Here is a 22,267-nt window from a genome sequence, read left to right on the forward strand (position 1 = left end):
ATGGATTTGAGATATGGTGGTAGAGATGGACCTTGTGGTGCTTGTAAGTTTCTAAGGAGAAAATGTGTGAAAGGTTGTTGCATATTTGCACCATATTTTGAGTCATCAGGACAAGGAAGTGCTCATTTTGCAGCAGTTCATAAGGTGTTTGGTGCTAGCAATGCAGCTAAGTTACTGATGCGGATTCCAGTTCATAAACGTCTTGATGCTGTTGTTACTCTTTGTTATGAGGCTCTTGCTAGAGCTACTGATCCTGTTTATGGTTGTGTTGCTCACATCTTTGCTCTTCAACAACAGGTATATTTTCTCTTCATTATATATACTTTTTTACATTTTTTCTTTCATGAGTTCAGATACTCCTATATACTAAAGTAAATCACATCACATTAGGAAGAAATAAGATCCTTTTTAGACGAGAGGTTATCAGAGTTTCTGACATTGTGGATCAAATAAAATACATTTCTTGGTTTTGGTTTATAGGTCGTATTAGGAAATCAACATCTTTTGTATTCTCTAATTGGTGTAATGATCCTCTAGTTTGTATTCAGAGCATATAATGACCCTTATTTAAATTATAAGGGTTGAGTATCCCTTATACTCCTTATAATTCAAGTTTCTGCTTATAAATAAATAAATAAAAATTAGGTTTATATGAAAATATATAGTTCAAATACTCTACAAGTACAAATGGAGATGTATCCAATAGATACATATCGTAGAAAAGATGAAGGGTATAGACATAGGTTGTGAGAATTTAGTAGGATTGTCTCTTGATAATGGTAATGAGAGAGAAGAGACTTGAATGGTCTATGTATGCAAAACTTTTTTTTGTTAAGTAGTTTAATGGCTAGAAAATTAACTTATGAATAAGTGGAGTGTCTGGGGTCTGAACCCCGACTCCGGCCAACCGAGTTAAGCTCACCAGGACTAGGCAAAACTTGTTTTAAATTCTTGTAATATAAGGATGAAAATAGATGGTGTTACAAGGAAGAATAGCTACATGAAACTAGGGCTCTTAAGAATTAAAGCTCGGCTTCTTAAAAAATAAATAAATTGGGAGCATGCTACATAGAAAATAGCTACATGAAGTCCAACAAGATAGTTGACACCTTCACAGATGTACTCCCTCCGGTCTTTTTTATAAGTAACACTTTGAGAAAAAAATTTGGTCCTTTTTATAAGAAACTTTGACCATTTTTCTAATGTTGTAAATGTCTAATTTCACTTATGCCCTTATTTATTATGAAAGGGAATATTAAAAATAAGTAAGTTAGTTGAATTAAGAGTAATTAAATAAGGGTATACATGAAATACATTTAAATTTCTAAGAGTATTAAATAAAAATAACTACGTAAAATGTGTTTCCTTGATATGTGTAATTTTTTCGAAGTGTTGCTTATAAAAAAGACTGGATGGAGTATTAGTTTTGTTTAATGCGCACAAAATGAGCTAAGTCTTGTACGATGAACAAATTTATTTTTAATTGTTAGATCAATAAAGTTTCATCATTTGATCAAAAGAGATGTGATGCGACATATAAACAAATTTGCGCATGATACAAAACATGTCTCATTTATAAACCATAAACTTGACGTGTATTCAATATATGAAACAGAACACTAATTCTAATAAATTTTGTGACTAGAGAAAGAAGAAAAAATCATAGGGATTAATTGCTGAATACTAAAGGTATAAAGTTAAACCCTGTAGAATTAATGTGTACTTTTCAAGAGTAGTGGCATGACACAAATCACACTGTTAACTGTTATTCATTGCACGTAGGCCAAAGTTTGTTTCACATTACATAGTATTGAGTATGTCTTGTTTGCTTTGACACTCTTGTCAGCTTTGGTTAGGTTTTATATGGAACACATTTACTAACTCCTTAATGTGCATGTCTTGTGATTTCAAAGGTCTAATGTAAGACCATTAAATGCATGATCAAACATATTCTTACAGTTAGATTTACCATCAAATTTGGTTCCTGAAATTCGTGTGTTTATAGTGAGAAAAGTTTAGTTTCTTAATGAATGAACATTGCTTAACTCATCATGTCATTGATGTCAACTACAACAATTTTTTAAGTTGTATCAAGGATATGAATATAGCTAGAGCACAATTTGTACTTATACATTAAAAACAAAAATTGGAGTGTCACTTTAGTGTTAGATCATCCACAAATGGAAGAGTCTTACCTATAAGGCTTGATATTTAATGACTGAAATCTTCTTTTGCCGCCTTACCTGCTTCTCGTACACTCTATGCATTTTCATTTTTACTCTTTCACTATTTAAGTAGTGGATGTTATAAAAATGAGAATTTTTGAAAAATGTCGACGTCCGTTACTTAAGTAGCGGACATTGTAAAACAAAATCTGGTAGGTGTTTTTGGGGTGTATCTGCTACCTAAGTAGCAGACGTGAGTATTTTTGTAAATTCGTAACACGCGAGAAAATCAGTAGGGTAGCAGAAGAAAATATCTTAATAAGTACTTTCATCGTGGGCCAAAATAAAATAGTACCCATTAGAGGGATTTAGATTGACAATAGAGTTCCATGCAATTTTGGATCTAGACGGTTAAATAGAGATCGAACAGTCCAGATTGAATATTAATAAAATCAACTATTTATGATCTCGGCTGCTTTTTTATGATCCAACGGCTGATACTGTAATTTTGTTAAGTTAGTTAAATCATGTCCCCTATTAGAGAGGGTGATATATATTAGGCAAAATTACACTGCAAGTCGTTTATCTTATTTTTTTGTAACACTTTGGTCATTTATCTTTTTTTTGTAATACTTTGATCTTTTATCTTTTATTTGTAACACTATGGTCCTTTATCTTTCTTATTTGTAACACTTTAGTCCTTTTTTTTGTAACACTTTGGTCCTTATCTTATTTATCTATAAAAAATAAAGGACCTAAATGTTACAAATAAAAAATAATAAAGGATCATAGTGTTACAAAAAAAAAAGATAAAGGACCAAAGTGTTAAAAAAAAAAATAAAGGACCAAATGTTGTTTTTTTTAGTTGCCGAAAAAAAATATTATATATTGAGGCTGTTTCAAACGCCATAATCTATATATTGAACAATTAATTTATATGACTTTTTTTAGATGATTAATTATGTAAATAGATTTGTGTCAAAAATAAAATGTAAATAGATTTATATTTACATATTACAGGTTGTGGAGTTGCAAGCAGAGTTAGCTTATGTACAAGCCCGTCTTTCAATATTGAATCGCATCTCTCAAGAAACTCAATTTCAACAACCTCAGAACTCTTCAATATCCCCAACTATGCATTCCTCATCACTTCATCATTTGTCATCAAACAATGAAACTTCTTACATGTCCATGCAAAATCATCATCCAATACCTTTTGAATTAAGCAACTTTCACAATAATCCATCATACTATTCCTATCATCAACAACTCAATGACCAAGAACTCCAAGCTAATTTGCCATGAGAAATTTAGCTCTCACTACGATTTTTTTTTCGGCTTTTCACCACCAGTTGAATCTGGTTCGGGGGTCAGTTCTGGCATCAAGTGGTTCCAGCCCCCTCCCGATCGCAGTTGTGGGGGATCGAACCGCGGTCCTCCCTACCAAGTTCAGCACCAATCACCACTGAACCAACTAACGATTGGTAGCTCTCACTACGATTTTATCTTATTGTACTCTTTTTTAAGTCAATATTTAAAATACTTTTGGTTTATTAATGGTTAACCAAAATGTAATTTATCTTAGTTTTTGCTAAACTTTATGTTATGGTATGCAACTACTAAAATTGACGGGGTATATAGCATACAAAGATAAAAAAATTTGGGCCTAAATCCTCTAAAAAGAGAAAAAAAAAATTTACCCGAACATTTAACCCTTTACTCCTACAAACAAACCAATATTCCCATTTAACACTTTACCCCTACAAACAAACCAATATTCTCATTTTACCCCTTTCAAAAAACTTAAAAAGTAGGGGTAAAGTGTTAAATGAGAATATTGGTTTGTTTGTAGGGATAAAGGGTTAAATATTGGGGTAGGAAAAAAAAAATTCCTAAAAAGAATGTACTTTTTTGGAGGCCTAAAGTAATGGTTTGGGCCACTCTATATATCACGATTTTGAAGAAACAGTTAAAGAAAATTGCTTTTTAGGCCCTTATGTGGCTTTTTAACCCAAAAAAAAACCCAAAATACCCCCATGTTGCTTTTTCTACGAAATGAAGACGTCTGATTTCATATCCTAGGCGTGTTATACCAGTAAAACTCCAACACTTCATCAGTTTGAAGAAAATTGGGTTTTTAGGGATATGAATGGCGATTTTTAGGGTTTCAATTGCGATCGAGAACGACGAACAATGATCTCAATCAATCAGTTTCATTCAAGCCCCGCTATTCGTCTCACTGAATCGCTACAGGAACAAAGGTTTGTGTTGGAAATTTAGAGGACCTATTCCATTTGGTTTCTTTATTATGTCTACAATTTACAGGACTCATACCTGATGTGTGGCACAAAGGGTTTAAGCCACATTACAGTACTAATTTTGTTTTTTGTTACACCTCTGTTTCTACTTCATTTGAAATTCTGCATATCCTTATTAATGAAAGTCTACTTCATTTAATTAATGATTCCATTTACTTCAATGTGTGGGGTGTTGTTGTTACACCACTATTTCTACTTATCCTTATTGAATTGATCCACAACTTTTTAGAAAATTTCTTACACCAAGCATCTCAGACAAAATAGGTTGAAAAGGCCTTGACAATTTTTCATAACGTATTAAATAAAAGGACAGTCTGTACATAATAAACTCTATGCAAGTTTTGACCTTATATAATCGTGAAGTGTTCCTTCAAAAATAAAAACAACAATTGTGAAATCCAAACAATGGAACTTAACTTCATACCACCCCATTCTATTTCATCACATACCACCAATCCAAACATAGTGTAAGGTCTAACACCAATCATTTAAAAAAGACTTTTTTTAAAATAATTGTAAATATGTTTTACTATAATGCTTCTCTCCCATTAAAAAAAATGTAATTTTGTCCCCGTGCATCGCACGGGTAAACGTACTAGTAAACAAGAGTAACTAACTACTTAGATTAAAAAAATAATAATTAATATATTAAAGTTATTTGCAACAAAAAATACAAGGAGGATATGATGCATGTTCAGATATATTGATAATATATGTATAACTAAATTTGTTATGATTCTGTTGTAGTTTTGGTATTGTGTAAGCTTTTCAATATTCGTGTAATCTTTTATTGTTTTTATAATTATATGCACGACTTATAAATCTGTAAAAATAAAGTGAAATTATGTACTTATAAAAAAAATAAGACACCAAGTTCATAATTCGAGCAGGACACTCAAAATCTCGCGGACAACCCTACAAAAAATAGTCCCAGTGCCACGTTATAGTGTCATGTCAGCTTTGGTTAACCGAACTTATTATCCCTTTTTAAGTATTTTGAAATTCGTTCAAAAATCTTATCTCAACGGGTAGAAATGTTAAAATTACTAGTGTCGAACACCGGATTCGAATCTCGGTCCCTCCACTTTGTATGAGTTTTCAATAAATTCTCATTATGATTATCAAAAAAAATAAATTCTCATTATTTGGACTATCTACAAAAAAAAAAAAATTGAAATTCAAATGTTTGATCCATGAATTAAAATGAAATTAAATAAATATTTATTACACCTCATGAATACTTATGATTATTAAATGACGTGTCAATACCCTGTTGGATAAATCCCAAGAAAACGGCTCCTCCCGCTCCGTTTTCCTCCCAAAACCGATTTCGAATCTCACACACTTTGCTCATTGCTCAAAATCTCCTCTTCATTCATTTCATTCTTCACACATCACTTCATTTCCATTTTTAAAACCCTAAAAAATTCCAAATTCGTCTTCCACCGTTTCGACTCTGTCTTAACCACGCTTCCTGGTCAGGTTCGTTTCCATTCCCATTTTGGTTTCGGCGAAAACGAACGGGGTTAAATAGTTTGAATAACCGATTTTGTGTGTGTTGTTATGTTTGTTCAGATTTTTGCAATTTTTAATTTCTTTTGTTTTTAGTGATTAATTTCTATGCACTGTTTTCAAATATTATCTAATTTGGCTGCAATTTGAGGTTATTGCCCTGTTGTATGAGATCATTGACAAGTACCTGAATGTTGTAGATCCTTATGTTGATCCTATACTTCATAATCACATGATATGTTTGAGTGTATCGTTTAATTTAATTTAAGAGACTTATATGAATTTGTAGTAATCACCTATCAAGCATGGACACAAACACGGATGCTGACACGTCAACACCTGTAATAATTTGAAAAACCGACATAATTCAATGTAATCATATCTTGTGTGTGTCGGTGTCTGACACCAACATGTGTCTGACACCGACACATGGTGATAACTGATAAGTAGGTAGTAAATGTCACCATGGATTAGAAATGGATATTTTGTGTTTTCTTGAGATATTGATTTTATGTTGCAACTATAATTAATTAGTCAATCACAATATGATTTCCATTCTATGTTGCGCTTTTTCTTTTTTTCTTTTCGAGCTATGCAGTTTTAACTCTACTTCAATTTTAAAATCTTTGTTAGAGTCTAAGGCCTTGTTTGGTTCCTTTTTCTAAAAGGGGGTTTTAGTTTTAAAAACACGAAAGAGAAAACAGAACAAATGACTGTTTTTCACAAACATAGCATATAAAGAAAAGAATGTTCTGTTATGTTTTGTTAATTGCTATGTTCCTTTTCCTAGTTTTAAGCCTAGGTTTAATTGTGAATTTTAATTCTTTTCCTAGTCTTTTAAGCCTAGGTTTCACATTTCCTTTTCATCATGTTGGCTTTTTTTGTTTTGTTTTACAGCACACAGTTTTCCTATGTTCAGCAAACGTAGCAGTCAGTTTTCTCAGCAAGAAACAATGTGTGAATCGTTGCTTAAAGAACTTCAGGTTCTCTTCCTTTTATCTAACTTGTGAAGAATCGCTTTTGGTTCTTCTATTGTTCCTTAACAGTTAAACCATCATTTATGCTGCTGCATCTAGAGAATCATAGGAAAAGGGCTAACATTGTATTACTTTGTTTGAATCTTGTATGTTGAATGTAAGGTAATATGGGATGAACTTGGAGAATCCGATTCTCAAAAGGATGCAATGTTGCTTGAAATAGAACAAATGTGTCTGGATTTGTATAAGAAAAAAGTGGATGAAGCTAAACTGTACAGGGCACAACTTCAGCATGAAATTGCTGATTATGAAGAAGAAATTTCTGGCATCTGTGCTGCAATTGGTAAACAGTCACCACTTGTAAGTCTTGTTGGCATTCTAGATTTGAGTTTATGATTTAGCCATTCTCTTGGTCAGAGTTGAGAGGGAAATTTTTCAACTAACAAACTTCCGTTGATTTGTCATTAGTTTGAGCCTAAGTCTTGTGGAAACTTGAAGAAAGAACGTGAAGCTGTTATTTCACAACTTGAGGAGATTCGCAAGTTGAAAACTGAAAGAAAGAAACAGTTTTTGGAAGTCTTACACCAGTTGCAGAATATTTCCAGTGAGCTGTATGGCAATGTGGGGGTTAATTCAAACTTAGACGAGAAGAACTTATCTTTTGAAAAACTTGAAGAATTAAAGAGGCAATTAATTCAATTTCAAAATGAAAAGGTGGTTTTTGTCTTTACTCCTATGTTTTTGTTGCCTGAATATTGCCCATGTTATTTGTTGATGAAGTTATCTTTTATTTTCTTCCAAACCTATTATTTTTCCCCAAGAAAGATAGTAGTAACTTTCAAATGTGAGTTTCGTCAAAAAAGAAAGTTTCAAATGTTAATTGCTCAAATTTCTCTTAAATCGTTGCAGGCCAGTCGACTGAAACAGGTATCTGATCTACTGGACACTCTTAGTTCACTGTGCTCGGTTCTTGGTCTTGATGTCAAAGACAAAATTAGCGAGATTTGCCCCACTATGACTTCCGCTGTTACAAAAGATGTAAGTGACAATACATTAAAGAGTTTAACTTCTGAAGTTATGAGTTTGAGAGAGGTTAAAATGCAAAGAATGCAGAAGGTCAGTATTCTTGCTCATACTTTTCATCCTATAGAAAACCAATTTTATTCAGCTAGAATTTCTAAATTTTCATGTTGTATCAGCTTCAAAATTGTGCAACTTCACTATTAGAGATGTGGAATTTGATGGATACCCCACTTGAGGAACAACAGAAATTTCACAACATGACCAGTAAAATTGTTGCTTTGGAATCTGAATTTACCGAGCCTAACATACTATCAATTGACAACATCATCTATGTGAGTTTGTCTTTATCCATTTGTTTTGGTTCTGTTCTTCTATTTCACCTAAAATAAATTGATTTTATTTTTGTGATTAACTAAATGGACTCTTCTCCTTGCAGGTTGAGAGAGAAGTTAGAAGGCTTGAGCAATTTAAATCAACAAAAATGAAAGAACTTGTACAGAAAAAGAAGTTGGAGTTAGAGGAAGTGTGCAAAAATACACATTTGACTATACAAACAATTTTTCCTAGTGGACATCCAATAGATTTATTTGACTCGGGTAAGATTTTTCATTAGTTTTTGAAGATTCCCTATTAGTTACATCATTTTTCTTATATTGCATAACGATTTCACATTTCCAACTTTAAGTTCTTTAAGCATAACAGTAAAAATAAAGTTCTTTAAGGATTAATGATAAATGACAGATACATAGTTCATGGCGATTTGGATGAATTGTCATGAACAGAAAAGAGATATGAGTATTGACTAAATTAAATTTATCTTATTCGTCCATATGATTGCACGGATGCACCCAAAATTTTGTTTCACAACTAGTTTGTTAGATTGAATTTATTATCTTAATGTGCCATGAATCTCATATTATATCTCCTCATCCAATTTTGAAATTATTCTGCAGAATCTGCAAACCATGAAAAAATGTTAGAACAAATTGAGGACCAAATTTCAAAGACAAAAGAAGAAGCTTTTAGCAGGAAAGAAATTCTTGAAAAGGTTGAGAAGTGGTTGGCTGCTATTCAAGAAGAAAGCTGGCTCGAGGAATACAATAGGGTGAGGCACATTTCCTTCTATTATTGTCACTACTGTTATTGACAATAATGGACATTTCCTTCTATTATTTTTTCATGCTTTATTTTATTTATAATTATTGTGGGTTATTAGGATGATAATCGTTATAATGCTGGAAGAGGTGCGCATCTTGCGTTGAAACGTGCTGAGAAGGCCCGTGTTTTATTAAGCAAAATTCCTGGTGAATATCCCTCTCTGCAGACAATAATTCGTTCTTAAATATATTACTATAAAGTTATGGTTTTACAATAGGCTAGCTATGGAAATGACATGTTAAAATTGGCTTGGCATACTAATTCGTATGCATTTGTCTCATATTGTTAACTGTGATATTCTTCAAGTATGGATCTAGTGATTTAGCAAATGAGTAAGATACATGGATAGGAGTTTAATTTTACATAGTTTCTGAATTGTGTTGGATTGGTTCTCATTTATCCTTTGTTTTATTTTGTATACACATTATTTAAACAGGGATGATAGAGGCATTGATTTTAAAAGTTGCAGCATGGGAGAAAGAAAGAGAATTCGAGTTTTTGTACAACGGAGTGAGTATTTTGAACGAAATCACTAGTACAAATTTTATGAATTAGCCTTCGAAAATTTATTTTGCAATGAATTACACTTGTCACAACGTAAAATCTTCCATGTTAGGCTTCATACATTTTAATGCATTTTGTTTTCATGGATATGCATCAAGACTCGGCTGCTTTCCATGCTTGAAGATTACAATACCTTAAGGCAGGAGAAAGAGAATGAAAAGCAAAGACAAAAGGTATATAATTTTCTTTGACCAATTTTCCCTTATATTTTGGGACGGAGGGAGTATTATGGATGGTCTATACTTCCCTTCTTGACTTTTATTTGTTCCAATTCATTGTCTATAATTCAATTGTTTTTTACTAGTTTTTTGGTGTAAATTTTAGGAAGAAAAGAGACTAAAGGGACAACTGATAGCTGAGCATGAAACATTTTTCGGGTCAAAACCCAGCCCATGTAAAAGCGGGATGAAGGCTCCCAGATGTTCAATTTCAACAGGAGTTCCAAATACTAGAAAATTTTCTGTTGCTGGAGCTATGCTTCAGGATCTAAGACAAGCAACTCTTATTCAGCAATCTAATAAAAAAGGTAACATAGCCAAGACGGCATGTCGTTAAACTCATTCCTCATTTCTCAGTTCTTTAAAAATTTGAATGCATTGTCAATTGCAACTTATGCAGGAAAGAGTACCTCTAAGGTTTTTGGTCATGCAGCAACGATGACTCCACAAAGTGCACTAAAGGGAACTGGAATTCAATCACCAATAACTAGGAAGCCACTCTCTCCTGTTTCTTCTACAGTACTGTCCAAAGCCAACATAAATTCTCAAGAGCCTAGAAAAATAAAGAATGTTGCAACAAAACCAATGCTGCAAAAAAGTGAAAAGCTAATAGGAACTCCACCTTCCAAACCATTCATTGCTGATGATGATGATGAGAAAGAAAACAAGACTCCAAGGAATACCAGATCTTCTGTGCCAACAACTCCTCTGACTGTCCCTATGTTCACTGTCACTACACCAGATACTCTTACTTCTAAGGCTGCTACAAAGATTGCTTCATCACTTGAGTATTCTTTTGAAGAGTTGAGAGCTGGTTTTGTCCTACCTCAGACTCATGCTCAATGACAATGACTGAATAGTTTGGTGAGGAAGTTCAATCAACACAAGATACTAGCTAGGTTGCTAACAAAATCTCTGTTTTGCAATAGCAATTTTCTTTCTTTTCTTTTGGAAAGTACTAGTTTAACTAAGCAACATCTTTTCACTAAGCAACATCTTTATTATTGTAATGGGATTTAGTATGATTCATCAAATTAATACTTTTGACTTAATCTTAAAAACTAGGTGAACATGTCATTCTTTTGGGACATGGATGATGGATGCTTTTCATATCCAAGTTTTTTAGTTTTACTGTTCACAATTTTTATTTTGTTCTATTCTTATAAATTTTATTTTGTTTTGTTCTTATAAATTTATGGTTAAGATTTATTTATTTATTTGAATTTTTAGTTCTTTATTTTTTATTTTTTTTAACAGTGAATTTTTAGTGTAGATGTAACTCGTTAGGAAGACTCATTTATTATATTTATTCAATTTTCAACCATTTTAGTTTGGTTTATTTCAACAATATTATTAGGGTATATTATTATTACGGTAAGTGGAAGTCCTTCTTCAATTAAAATTATTAAATGCAACCAGACGGACACCTACCACTATTGACCACAATAGTTGTATTTTTTTTGTCCTATGTGCAAATGTTGTCTACATAATCATATCTGTTACTGTTAGGACAAACTTTAGGTGATCTTTCTTGGTGTTTTCTAATAAGTGAAATATTCATTTAAAATAAAAATTCAAAACACTAAACTAATTCTATCTCCGCATATCCTAAGAAAAAAAAATCCATTTTAATCTTAAAGTGATACTTATTGCGGTAAATTTCTCTTATAAAATAAGGAAAATGCTAACTAGTACTTCTAAGACACTAGTTAAAGTGCTTAATGTAGTAAAATGACATTGAAGAGTTTGAATTAACGGTGGATAACAAGTCTTGCAAGCATATAGAGACAAAGTTTCATTTCCTAAAAGATCAAGTAAGCAAAGGGAAATTGAAGCTCACATACTACAAAACAAAGCTCAAGTTGTAAACATCTTAACTAAGCCACTCAAGATAGAAATGTTCAATGAATGGAAGAAAATGATGAATGTAACTAGTCTATGAGTTTTGAATTAAGAGGGGAGTGTTGGTGTATAATTCGAAATTATCTTACCTTGTGTGACAAGTTATGAAAGTTAGTTACAATGAATTGTTTGAGTTGTCAATTTAGTTGTTAAGTTGGTTAAGACTTTTGTGAAGGCCTAAAGGATGAAAGTCATCTTTGGTTTCTAAGAAGTTCAAGATGGAGTGGAAACTTGTTTAGCAGATCTTCCGGATGATGCTACCGAGACTTCTATGGAATAGACTCTTCTCACAGCTAATTGCAGAGTTAAAGGCTGACGGTTTATCCCGAGAAAACTGTGCACCAAATTATTTCAAAGTCAATGTCAATTTAATATCTCTGCGTAAAAGTATCCTTATTAATTTGTGTCTGGTATGGATTTGAAATTGTGTCTGGATCCATTATAAAAATTTATAATCATGTTGGGTTTTGACTTGGAAAGAGCATGTGCACTACAATGACACGAGGATGACTAAATTCCAAAGCAAAGCAACCTAGGACAAATGTAGTAACTGCTTATGACTCAATAAATTAATCCTATCCAATCTCATGGGTGTCCTACATGTGGCAGAAGGACAATGGCCTGGATTTTGGTTCTTGTTGGAACTTAATTGGATTGAATTGAAATTATTTTATTATTTTATACCGTTTTTAATATAAGAAAAAATTTGTTTTTTAGATATATTAAAAAATTGATATATCTAGACTAGATACATTCACTTTTCAATGTATCTAAAAAGTCAATTTCTTTTAAGTCAAAAAAAAAGTCAATTTCTTCTTATATTAAGAACTAGAGGAAGTATAATACTAGATGTTTGAGGAAATGCAAGTTTAATTCTTAGAAGAAAAAAAAAATTCAAACATACATTACCTTTTTGTCACGTAATCTAGTGACCAGAAATTTCTTCCTTAAGATGGAGAAGTGGGGTGTCCGGAGTTCAAACTTTAGTCATGTATATAATATGTGATGTCATTTACCAACTGAGTTAAGTTAATCGGAACTTCAAACAAACATTACTTATTTCATTGTTGAATTATTAACATTTTTCATTAGGAGTCAGATATGATAAAAGAACAAGAGTAAATTAACATTTTTTTTTTTGGTATTGAGTAAATTAACATTTTGGTGATTAATTTTATTCGAAAAATTCTTGAGACATGCAAAGTGAGTCTTTTCTCTTAACTAATTTTTCTTTAAAGGTCAGAGATCGAACCCCAAATCATTTGTTTAAGATACCCAAATCAATTAGCTATTAAAAAAAAGGTAAAATAATACGAAAATAATAAACAATAGAAAATATTTAATTCATAATTATAAAATCTTATTAAAACTTTAAAAATGTTACTGTATTTTTTTAGACCAAAGGTATCTCGGCGTGCAACTGCAGAGATTAATTTCTTCGAAGTAATTGAGATTCATTTAAGGGGTTGACTTCTCCAACAAATATTTCTCCATACGCACCGGCCGGGGATCGAACCCAGGATCAAATGGTTAAAGCACTCAAGTATCTACCACTTGTGTCACACTATGTTGATATGTTACTGTATGTTTTGAAAGTATTGAAATTTCAAATACATCAGTAAATGTATTTTATAGGAGTGTTAATTATTGATGAATGAAATGATATAAATTTATTATGGTATGGAGGATCACGGTTTGATCCCAGTAACTACGATCAGGATGGAACTGGACTCACTTGATTACATAACTGAGGAGATATTAAAAATAAATAACAAATGAGATAAATAACAAATGAGGATAAAACATTTTAAAAACCGTGATCTTCCATTGAGGAGTTTGTTATCCTTAGTGCTTTTAAGGTTCAGATAAAAAATGTTCACTCTCATGTTATCAAAGAAGTGATGCCAACCTCCAATTCTCAACTGGATTAAATGTAATAGTGATGGAGCTATATGTTGTCAAAGCAGAAAATTGACGCAATGCGTATAACCCCAAAATTGACGCGACGCGATAATGCAGAGAATCGCGGGCGCTATTTTAGTGACGTGATGCGGACAATAAAAATAAAGTTTACATAATAAATATCAAACTATCAATCAATTATCAAAATACATATACACTAATAAAAGTAGCATAGGTCATTTTCATAATTAAAATATTAATCATCCAAATACTTAGTACACACCGTAGTATTCCAAAATCCAAAATACCCGTTTAAAATACGGGTAGCCCGAATGGGCCACGAGCGGCCCGCAAGCCCGAATAATAAATTATAATAAATTTTTTATTTTTGACTAGTAATAATAAAAAGGGTCATGTTAACTTGTGTCCTAAAGTTTAGGGCACATGTTAAGCTACCCAAAAATAGAAATATAGCATTTAATGATACAAAAAAAACTAATTTAAAAAACATTTTCTTTTTCTTTTTCTTTTTCTTTTTTGTTTTTATATAATATAAATGTATGTTTTTTTGGTAGCCAAAATTTTTGCTAAACCAAAATTTAATAAAATAAAATAAAAACAAACAATTTTTTATTATAAAAATTTAAAAAATGTATGGGCTAGCCCGAAGACCATATAGGACCAGGCTCGGGCCATATTTTTTTGGGCCCATTTTTCATCCGGACTTTTTAGCTCGGCCTGATGTAGCCTGAAGCCCGCTCAGTCACATGCCACCGTATCTTTTCAGATTTTAAGTAATGAATGAGTACCGAATATTTTAGTTTTATAACAAATTATTTTTTAAAGATAAGTTTTTGGCACAACTAAAAAAAAAAATCATTGAACAAACCGATACATTTACAAAAACATTAATAATTAGTCCAAATAAAGATGTTTCCTAAGACTAACGCAATTGTTAATTACATAAACGTTGATATGTAGAAATGGACTTGGATTGGATGCAATCAAGATACCTATGCAGTCGTGCAGTTTGGTGTTAACGACTGTCTAATTAAGATCAGACGGTCCTAATTTTAAAAACAGTGTTTTTTAAATTATTTAATAAATATATTTTCGTTTTTTGTCTGATCTTAATCAGACAATCCTTAACTTCTGACTGCAAGACTGCATAAATATCTTAATCAAAAAACTAAAAACTCAGTAACTATGTTACTGCACCATTTTACTAAATGCATGTAATCCTTTCCTGAAATTTGAGTTTAAACTAAAAAAAAAAATTCAAACTTAAGTGTGTGAACTTAACCGTAACCACAAAACTATTTGATTTTTTATTTTTCCCCAAACATGAGTAATATAAAAAGATGTTATTGGTATTTAAAGGTCTATTGTTAAATTTAAAAATTCTAATTACAGTGAATTTCTAAAATTATAAAAAGAGTAAATATTAATTTTTTTTTGGTAGAAAAAGAGTAAATTGTTATGAACTATTTCTAGAGAATAACTAGAATAGAGAAGAATGAGAGAAAGGGAGAAGAGAAAGGGAGAAGAGAAAGGAATAGAGTATTGTATTGTTCTATTCAAGGTGTGTGTTTTACATTGTGATATAGTCATATATATAGGAGATTACATGGGCCAAGAATATGGGCCTAGACAAATGGACATCCACATCTATACTATTCATAACACTCCCCCTTGGATGTCCATCGATGATATGCCTCATTAAAACCTTACTATTAAAAACCCAGTGGGAAAAATCATAGTGAAGGAAAAAGAGTACAACATCTTTTGTGTGTGAACTGCCTCGTTAAAAACCTTACCAGGAAAACCCAGTGGGACAAAATCACGGTGAAGGAAAAAAGAGTGCAGAACATATTTATATCTCCCCCTCATAAAGACAATTGTATATGAGACGAAGAAACTCAAATAATCTTATGTAGTTGTAGTAGTTGCTCAAAAGTTTTACTTGAAATTGACTTTGTAGAAAGACCTGTCTTATCTTCTTGATCATATACTCTTCTCCAAATATGTAGTTTGTGCGACATTATCTTCATGTTGAATCGTTGCAAGAACCCTTTAGAAGAAAACTCACAAATTCTTGTATCTGATGAATCATATACTTCAACCAAAACACATTCTTGATTTATCTTCTATAGTGCTCATCTTTCCTCATCATTTTGTTTCATGAGATTGTTATTGTTGTTTGTTTCATAGATCTCCATGAGTAATTGTACTTCTTCATGTGAACATATAGTTTGTTTGTGATCTATACCTTTACGAGGATTAAACAAATTACCTGCATATCTAAAATAGCAAAGTATATACTTGATGATATATTGACAACAAATAATAGGTTAACAATGTATTTGTCCCCATTAGAACCAAAATGTGGTGCTTCAGGACCAATTAGTTCTTCACCATTTACTCGAACTCTAAAATGGCATTTGTTTACATCGACGATCTTACAAAAATTAGGGTACGTAATTGATCTTATAGAATCATTTTAGAACCTTTTGTATATAAGCTTCATGATTCACAAAATATTCTTCAAATACTTATTTTGTAATAAATAACAATATCTCAAGCTCTTTGGGAGTCTCTTGATGATACAATCTTAAACAAATTTATTGCCAAATATTTTCTTAAAATGAACAAATTGTCGTTTTCATATTTCTCACTTGGAAATATTCAACATGCATATAGATGTTGCTCGAGTATATAAGGAGACTTATTCATCTTTATTAAGTCATCTCTCCAATATATATGTGTCTTACGAAAATTAAATCCTTCTGGGATTTTCATATAATCATCATTATCAAGTGAGCTAGTCAAATACGTTAAAACACATATTTCACATAAATTGAGTATTTCATATGCTACTCAACTTAATTAATTACAAAGAAGTTTTGGAATTCACTTTAGGTGAATATGCTTCTTGAAAATCAATGATAGACATTTATCAATATACTTGAATAACAATTCAAACTCTACATATTTGATTTTCATTATTTTTCTCTTGAAAATTTATTCATATCGAATTATTTCCATCTGCAGATGGAATGGACTATTGGTCCAAAAACATTCTGCTTTGCAAAGCTAGTTTAATTTTGTATCAATTGCGTCTATCTATTTAGTCAATCATTTCATTGTCTATAATCCTTAATAGACTTTGATTTATGATCCTCATTATTTCTTATCATATATAGCGCTATATTATATAAATAAACATCGTCAACGTTGATTTTTCTTTCGGTTTCATCGTATTCCATTCATGACATAATTCGTCGAGATCTCTTTATTTTCATAAATTTCAGGTACCTGATAAGTTCTTATGGAACTAGAAAATTAATTATGTCAAATAATCATTTCATATCCTCACTTGGGTCATCTTTCTTTTTAGCTCCTTTTCTTATTTGAGGATTTTAATCTTTGGAACCGACTGACCTACCACGCTACAGGGTGGTTAAAATTCATTTGCAATATAAGATTGTCCAACAGGGACATCCATTTTGATTGGAGCATTAGCAGCTGATAGTTGATTTCATAAACTTTGCAAATGATACATCTTTTGAACATTTGGTTCAATCTATTTTATATGAGGATCAAGATGAGATAATAATAACTATTTATTTCAAGTGATTCATTTGAACTTCAGGTTCATATTTTTCAGCTGCTTATTCCCTCCCCCTAATATTGGGAAAACTAATTCATCATCACTTGAAAATTATCCTTCTGGGCTATATAAACAAGTCCCTATTGGCTCAATATAATTTATAAGGGATGAAGAGTTGTATCAAATATATTTTCCCAATATTCTTTAATAATTCATCGTATTGCATTATATTGGAGCAATTGGAACATACCAACACATCCAAAAATGCTTATATGAAAAATATTAGAGTATAAAACTAAACTTAATTGCAAGTTAGGGGGAAGACTTTCGTACAATAACTTATTGGCTTGAGCGAATCAATATCTCAACATATATATTTAAATGTTCCCAAAATATAAAATAGAACATAGAAGTATTGATCTCATAAGTATCGATCATGTAATTAACTTTAGACGTCTAAAGAATGGATCTTCAAGTCCATTATTATTTTTGTTTGTATGAACATATTCTACAAGATGTTCGATATAAATTTCAATTAACATATGATACTTATCAAATACTTTCTAGAATAATATATACATAATGAGCTCTCAAAAATAATCTCACAAACTTTTGGTTGTGAGTTGATAACTAACATACATGTGACCATTTAGTTGATGCATCAATTAAATTATAGAAATTTAATTGGTCCACATGATCGGTGTATTGATTTATAAATATCACCTTATATATAAAATAAGAGACGCTCGTTTACTAAATTTATCAATTTTCTTCGGGAACTAGTAATACACAAAAAGTGTTAGATTGAATGAACTTCTGGCCATTCAATACATATTCATAGAAATTTTTCGCTTCATAATAGACCAGAAATGACCCAACTGATCTTGCCAATGATAAAATTAATATGATTTATTTGTAAACTTCTGGTTTACTTGAACATGTGCTTAAATTGCACTAATATCATAAGTACACCACAAACTAGAGACAAAAGTTGATAATATGTCTCGTAATATAGAGATAAAATATTTCCGTCGTTTCTTGTTTCAATATGATATTCATTTATGTGAATATCTTTCGGTAACAAATTTCTTTAAGACTTAAAATATAAAATATATTAGCAAAGTGCAACTTTGCTTCTCGATATAATAATGCATTGTCTCTTCTGGAGCCTTCAATAATTTTCGTACTACCAAATATAAAATTTAATTTTTCATGAATAGTAGTATCGATGAATATTTTCAAGCTAAACAAATATGTTTCTACAAAAAAAAATCTTTTCGGTGGAACGCAATAAAAAAATAGTAATAATTTATTTGTATGAGAATTAAAAGAGTAAAAATAAAGTATAACAAAATAATGTTTATGTGGATTTCAGTAGAATTAGAAATTAAAATATAGTAACAATTAAAAGATTTTAAAATTAAAATCAATCAATTGATTTAAATATGTAACCGAATAATTAAAATTAATTTATGTTTGCAAGGAATAATTTTTTTTTTTAAGAGCAAAGAATAATCATTATTATGAGAGGAAGAAAAAATCGTTTGAACCATGCATTCAATCACGAGTTTAATATATCAATAATATCCATCCAATGTATGTACAACAATGGATATACAAAATATTCTTGAACTTTTTTTTTTTCAAAGTTGCTACTTCAAGAGCATATTCAAGAGACATAAATAATTCTTCTATTGATTTCCTTTTAATTTTGGTTCACCTTATACCAAGATCAAATATATCATATAGATTGTAATCATGTTGTAAAATTTTGTAAGTTCTTCAGGAACTTAACAATATATCTCTATCAACAATGGCTATGGAAAATTACAATTTTCCAATCCTTCTGGAATACTTGATATTAAACTTTTGCTTATTCAAGAACTATATCTTTAGGGAAATTAAAATATTAGTTCTTCAAGAATTATACCACCAATATTTATAAACATTGATTATGAAAAATTGTTCTTCAGCGATACTACAAGAAATGCTTTAATATTGAATTTTAAGTTCTTCAAGAACTATACAAATAATTTTTCATTAACAATGGTTCGGGAAATTCATATTCTTTGAGTAATCCATCGGAGATCATTATTATTAAAGCATTAGTTCTTCAAGAACTATATCACAAGTGATCTTCATAATGATTAAGAATAATTTATTCCTTGTGCATTCAATTGGATTTTCCCTTTTTCTTCTTTAGTTCTTCAGGAACTAATTTGCCCACTTTTTACTCTTTTTTTCATTATTTTTTTCACTTCTAGTGAGAAGCCGAAATTTTAAAATTAACACAGTCATGACTATTACCACGACCATGACCACAAAATTTTTTTCATGGTAATCGTGTGTTACTACATTCACTTCTGGGAATGGAGTAACATCAGTGGGTTAGATTTCATTCACTTCTGGGAATGATTTTTCATTTATTTATCATTGATATATACTATCATCAAATAATAAAATTAAGCAAATAATTAGATAAACATACTAAACACAGTCTAATAAAAGATAATTCCAATGAAATACTAATATAATGTAACGTACTAAAATTTTATAATGCAAATTAAATAGTAACATAATGAAATTAATAATAATTATAATGTAACATATGCTATGAATGAGATTAATTAGTAACTTATTGAAAATAAATTGGAATATTTTTATGCTTTAGCTTTACAATATGATGATACATATTAAATTATTATTATTATTATTTATTTATTTTTAATCAGCATGATATGCATAGATTATACACTATTATTATTATTATTATTATTATTATTATTATTATTATTATTATTATTATTATAACAATAAATAAAATAAATTCAATAAAAATTATAAATAGCCAAAACTCTAAAAAAAAATTGATAAAGCTATCCTTCAGGGATGCATGTATATGTATTTTGAATTCTTCTGGAATTCATAAGAAATAATTTATAAGAAGTTCTTCAAGAACTATATAACATCATTATAATGTAAAATTAATCATTTATGCAATTCTTCAGGAATGCATACAACATTGAGTTCTTCAGGAACTGTATAACATATATTATAATGTAATAGGAATACATATATTGGTGCAATCCTTCAGGGATGCATAAATATATTGAATTATTCATGAGTTCTTCAAAAACTCTATAAATATAATAGATCTTATCAATTATTTTGTACATCCTTCAGGGATGTGTCCCAATTGAATTCATCAAGATTTCATGGAGAACAAAATTTGGATTTTTTAAGTTCTTTAAGAACTATATAATAGATCAAATCAGTTATTTTTTTCAATCCTTCAGGGATTGATATTTTAGAAGCGTAGGTTTATGAATCTTCAGGATTCATATTTTAAAATTTCATCATACTATGAATCTTCAGGATTCATATTTTTAAAATTTCACTACGATACTTCTGGATCGTAGGCTGTGGACCAATATGAAAAAAAACGAAAAAAATAGAATAAAAAATACAAGAAATAAAATTATCACCTCTCATGGTTGCTATACCTTTCTAGAGAGGGGAGAGAGACTATCGTGCTGATAACGTGTTATGAACTATTTCTAGAGAATAACTAGAATAGAGAAGAATGAGAGAAAGGGAGAAGAGAAAGGGAGAAGAGAAAGGAATAGAGTATTGTATTGTTCTATTCAAGGTGTGTGTTTTACATTGTGATATAGTCATATATATAGGAGATTACATGGGCCAAGAATATGAGCCTAGACAAATGGACATCCACATCTATACTATTCATAACATAAATATTATTATTACAACCATATATTATAATACCAGATAGTACTAGTAATAAAAAATATTAGTAACTTAATTGAACTTTGAACATGCTTCTGTCTGTCCAAAAAAAAAATCTTAATTGAACATGCAAATAACATTGTTGTTTTTTTTTTTTTGGTAGAAAAAGAGGGCTAAAGCCCAAAACGAAAAGAACTACAGAATCGAACGAATATTTCTAGGCATGCAAGTCCCGAAAAAGTCATCAAAAAGGAGTCTTGAAATCTCACTGGGAGGATTCTCCATAACATGAATATTAAAAGAGTCTAAGGAGAAGCTAAAATTAGCCAGCCAATCAGCACTTCTATTCCCCTCCCGCCAGGTATGATTGAAATGCACCTGCCAGTTCAAATAACATTGTTGTTATTACACTAAAATATTTTTAAAAATTGTTAAATAAAAGATAGAAGATGGTTTTGTGACTTTGTCAATAAAAGCATTACAGCAGGTCATCTGCCGTAGAATGGTTGGTCATCTAACACTGACCTTGGTGCCTTATTATTGTACAGTACGTATGTCAAAATAAAGATTTATAGAAAAGATAAATATTACTCCCTCAGGGCATCTCCAATGGGGAACTTAGATGGGTGGCTTAAGTTACTTTTTGTGGACCCAAATTGCCATGTAGGATTTAAGAATTTGATAAGCAACTTTCACCAATTTTACTCCAATGGCATTAAAATAAGCAACTCATATTTGACCCCACCAATTTATATATATTTTTTATTTTCATTTAATTTTGATTTAAATTTTTTATATCAATTATTTTATTAATATATATGGTTAAATCCAATAAATGTTTAAAAAACATTAAAAATATATAATAAATACATAAAAATATAATAAATTTATTTTAAACGATGAGAAATACATAGCGACAATAACTAGCAAGTGACGAAAAATACGCAACAATAAGAAATACATAATAAAATAAAATACATAACAATAAATTTTATAAATTAATTTTCGTTGTTCTCATGCCTGAAGTGTTCCCAAATATGCTCCACCAAATCTGCTTGAAGTTGATGATGAATTTGTTTTTCACGCATATGTGCTCGCCTTTGCATGTATGTTTCTAAAAAGAGTGGATGAGGACCATGAGATACTTTAGCCGATGGAGTGTCATTATCGA

At 30.6% G+C, this 22,267-nt stretch overlaps 2 protein-coding genes across 2 annotated transcripts; both read left to right on the plus strand.

The window, feature by feature from the left end:
- Window positions 1–3,470, plus strand: LOC123891923 (LOB domain-containing protein 19-like). The gene is made up of 2 exons (XM_045941790.1): window positions 1–297; window positions 3,186–3,470. Exons 1-2 carry the CDS (start codon window positions 1–3, stop codon window positions 3,468–3,470), a joined length of 582 nt encoding a protein of 193 aa, XP_045797746.1.
- Window positions 3,471–5,822: 2,352 nt separating this feature from the next.
- Window positions 5,823–11,127, plus strand: LOC123892799 (65-kDa microtubule-associated protein 3-like). Its single transcript, XM_045942666.1, has 13 exons — window positions 5,823–5,965; window positions 6,893–6,978; window positions 7,135–7,332; window positions 7,441–7,686; window positions 7,882–8,088; window positions 8,172–8,327; window positions 8,432–8,591; window positions 8,949–9,100; window positions 9,212–9,299; window positions 9,590–9,663; window positions 9,816–9,890; window positions 10,042–10,243; window positions 10,336–11,127. Exons 2-13 carry the CDS (start codon window positions 6,907–6,909, stop codon window positions 10,779–10,781), a joined length of 2,076 nt encoding a protein of 691 aa, XP_045798622.1. The 5' UTR covers window positions 5,823–5,965; window positions 6,893–6,906; the 3' UTR covers window positions 10,782–11,127.
- Window positions 11,128–22,267: the final 11,140 nt, after the last annotated feature.

This window comes from Trifolium pratense, linkage group LG6, assembly GCF_020283565.1.
Source record: "Trifolium pratense cultivar HEN17-A07 linkage group LG6, ARS_RC_1.1, whole genome shotgun sequence".
Classification (NCBI taxonomy): Eukaryota; Viridiplantae; Streptophyta; class Magnoliopsida; order Fabales; family Fabaceae; genus Trifolium; species Trifolium pratense.

Coding starts and splice junctions, on each gene's coding strand:
- LOC123891923 (XM_045941790.1), top strand. CDS start 1: ATGGATTTGAGATATGGTGGTAGAGATGGACCTTGTGGTGCTTGTAAG. Junction 298..3,185: donor TCTTTGCTCTTCAACAACAG/GTATATTTTCTC, acceptor TACATATTACAG/GTTGTGGAGTTGCAAGCAGA.
- LOC123892799 (XM_045942666.1), top strand. CDS start 6,907: ATGTTCAGCAAACGTAGCAGTCAGTTTTCTCAGCAAGAAACAATGTGT. Junction 9,300..9,589: donor TTTATTAAGCAAAATTCCTG/GTGAATATCCCT, acceptor TTATTTAAACAG/GGATGATAGAGGCATTGATT. Junction 9,664..9,815: donor TCGAGTTTTTGTACAACGGA/GTGAGTATTTTG, acceptor ATATGCATCAAG/ACTCGGCTGCTTTCCATGCT.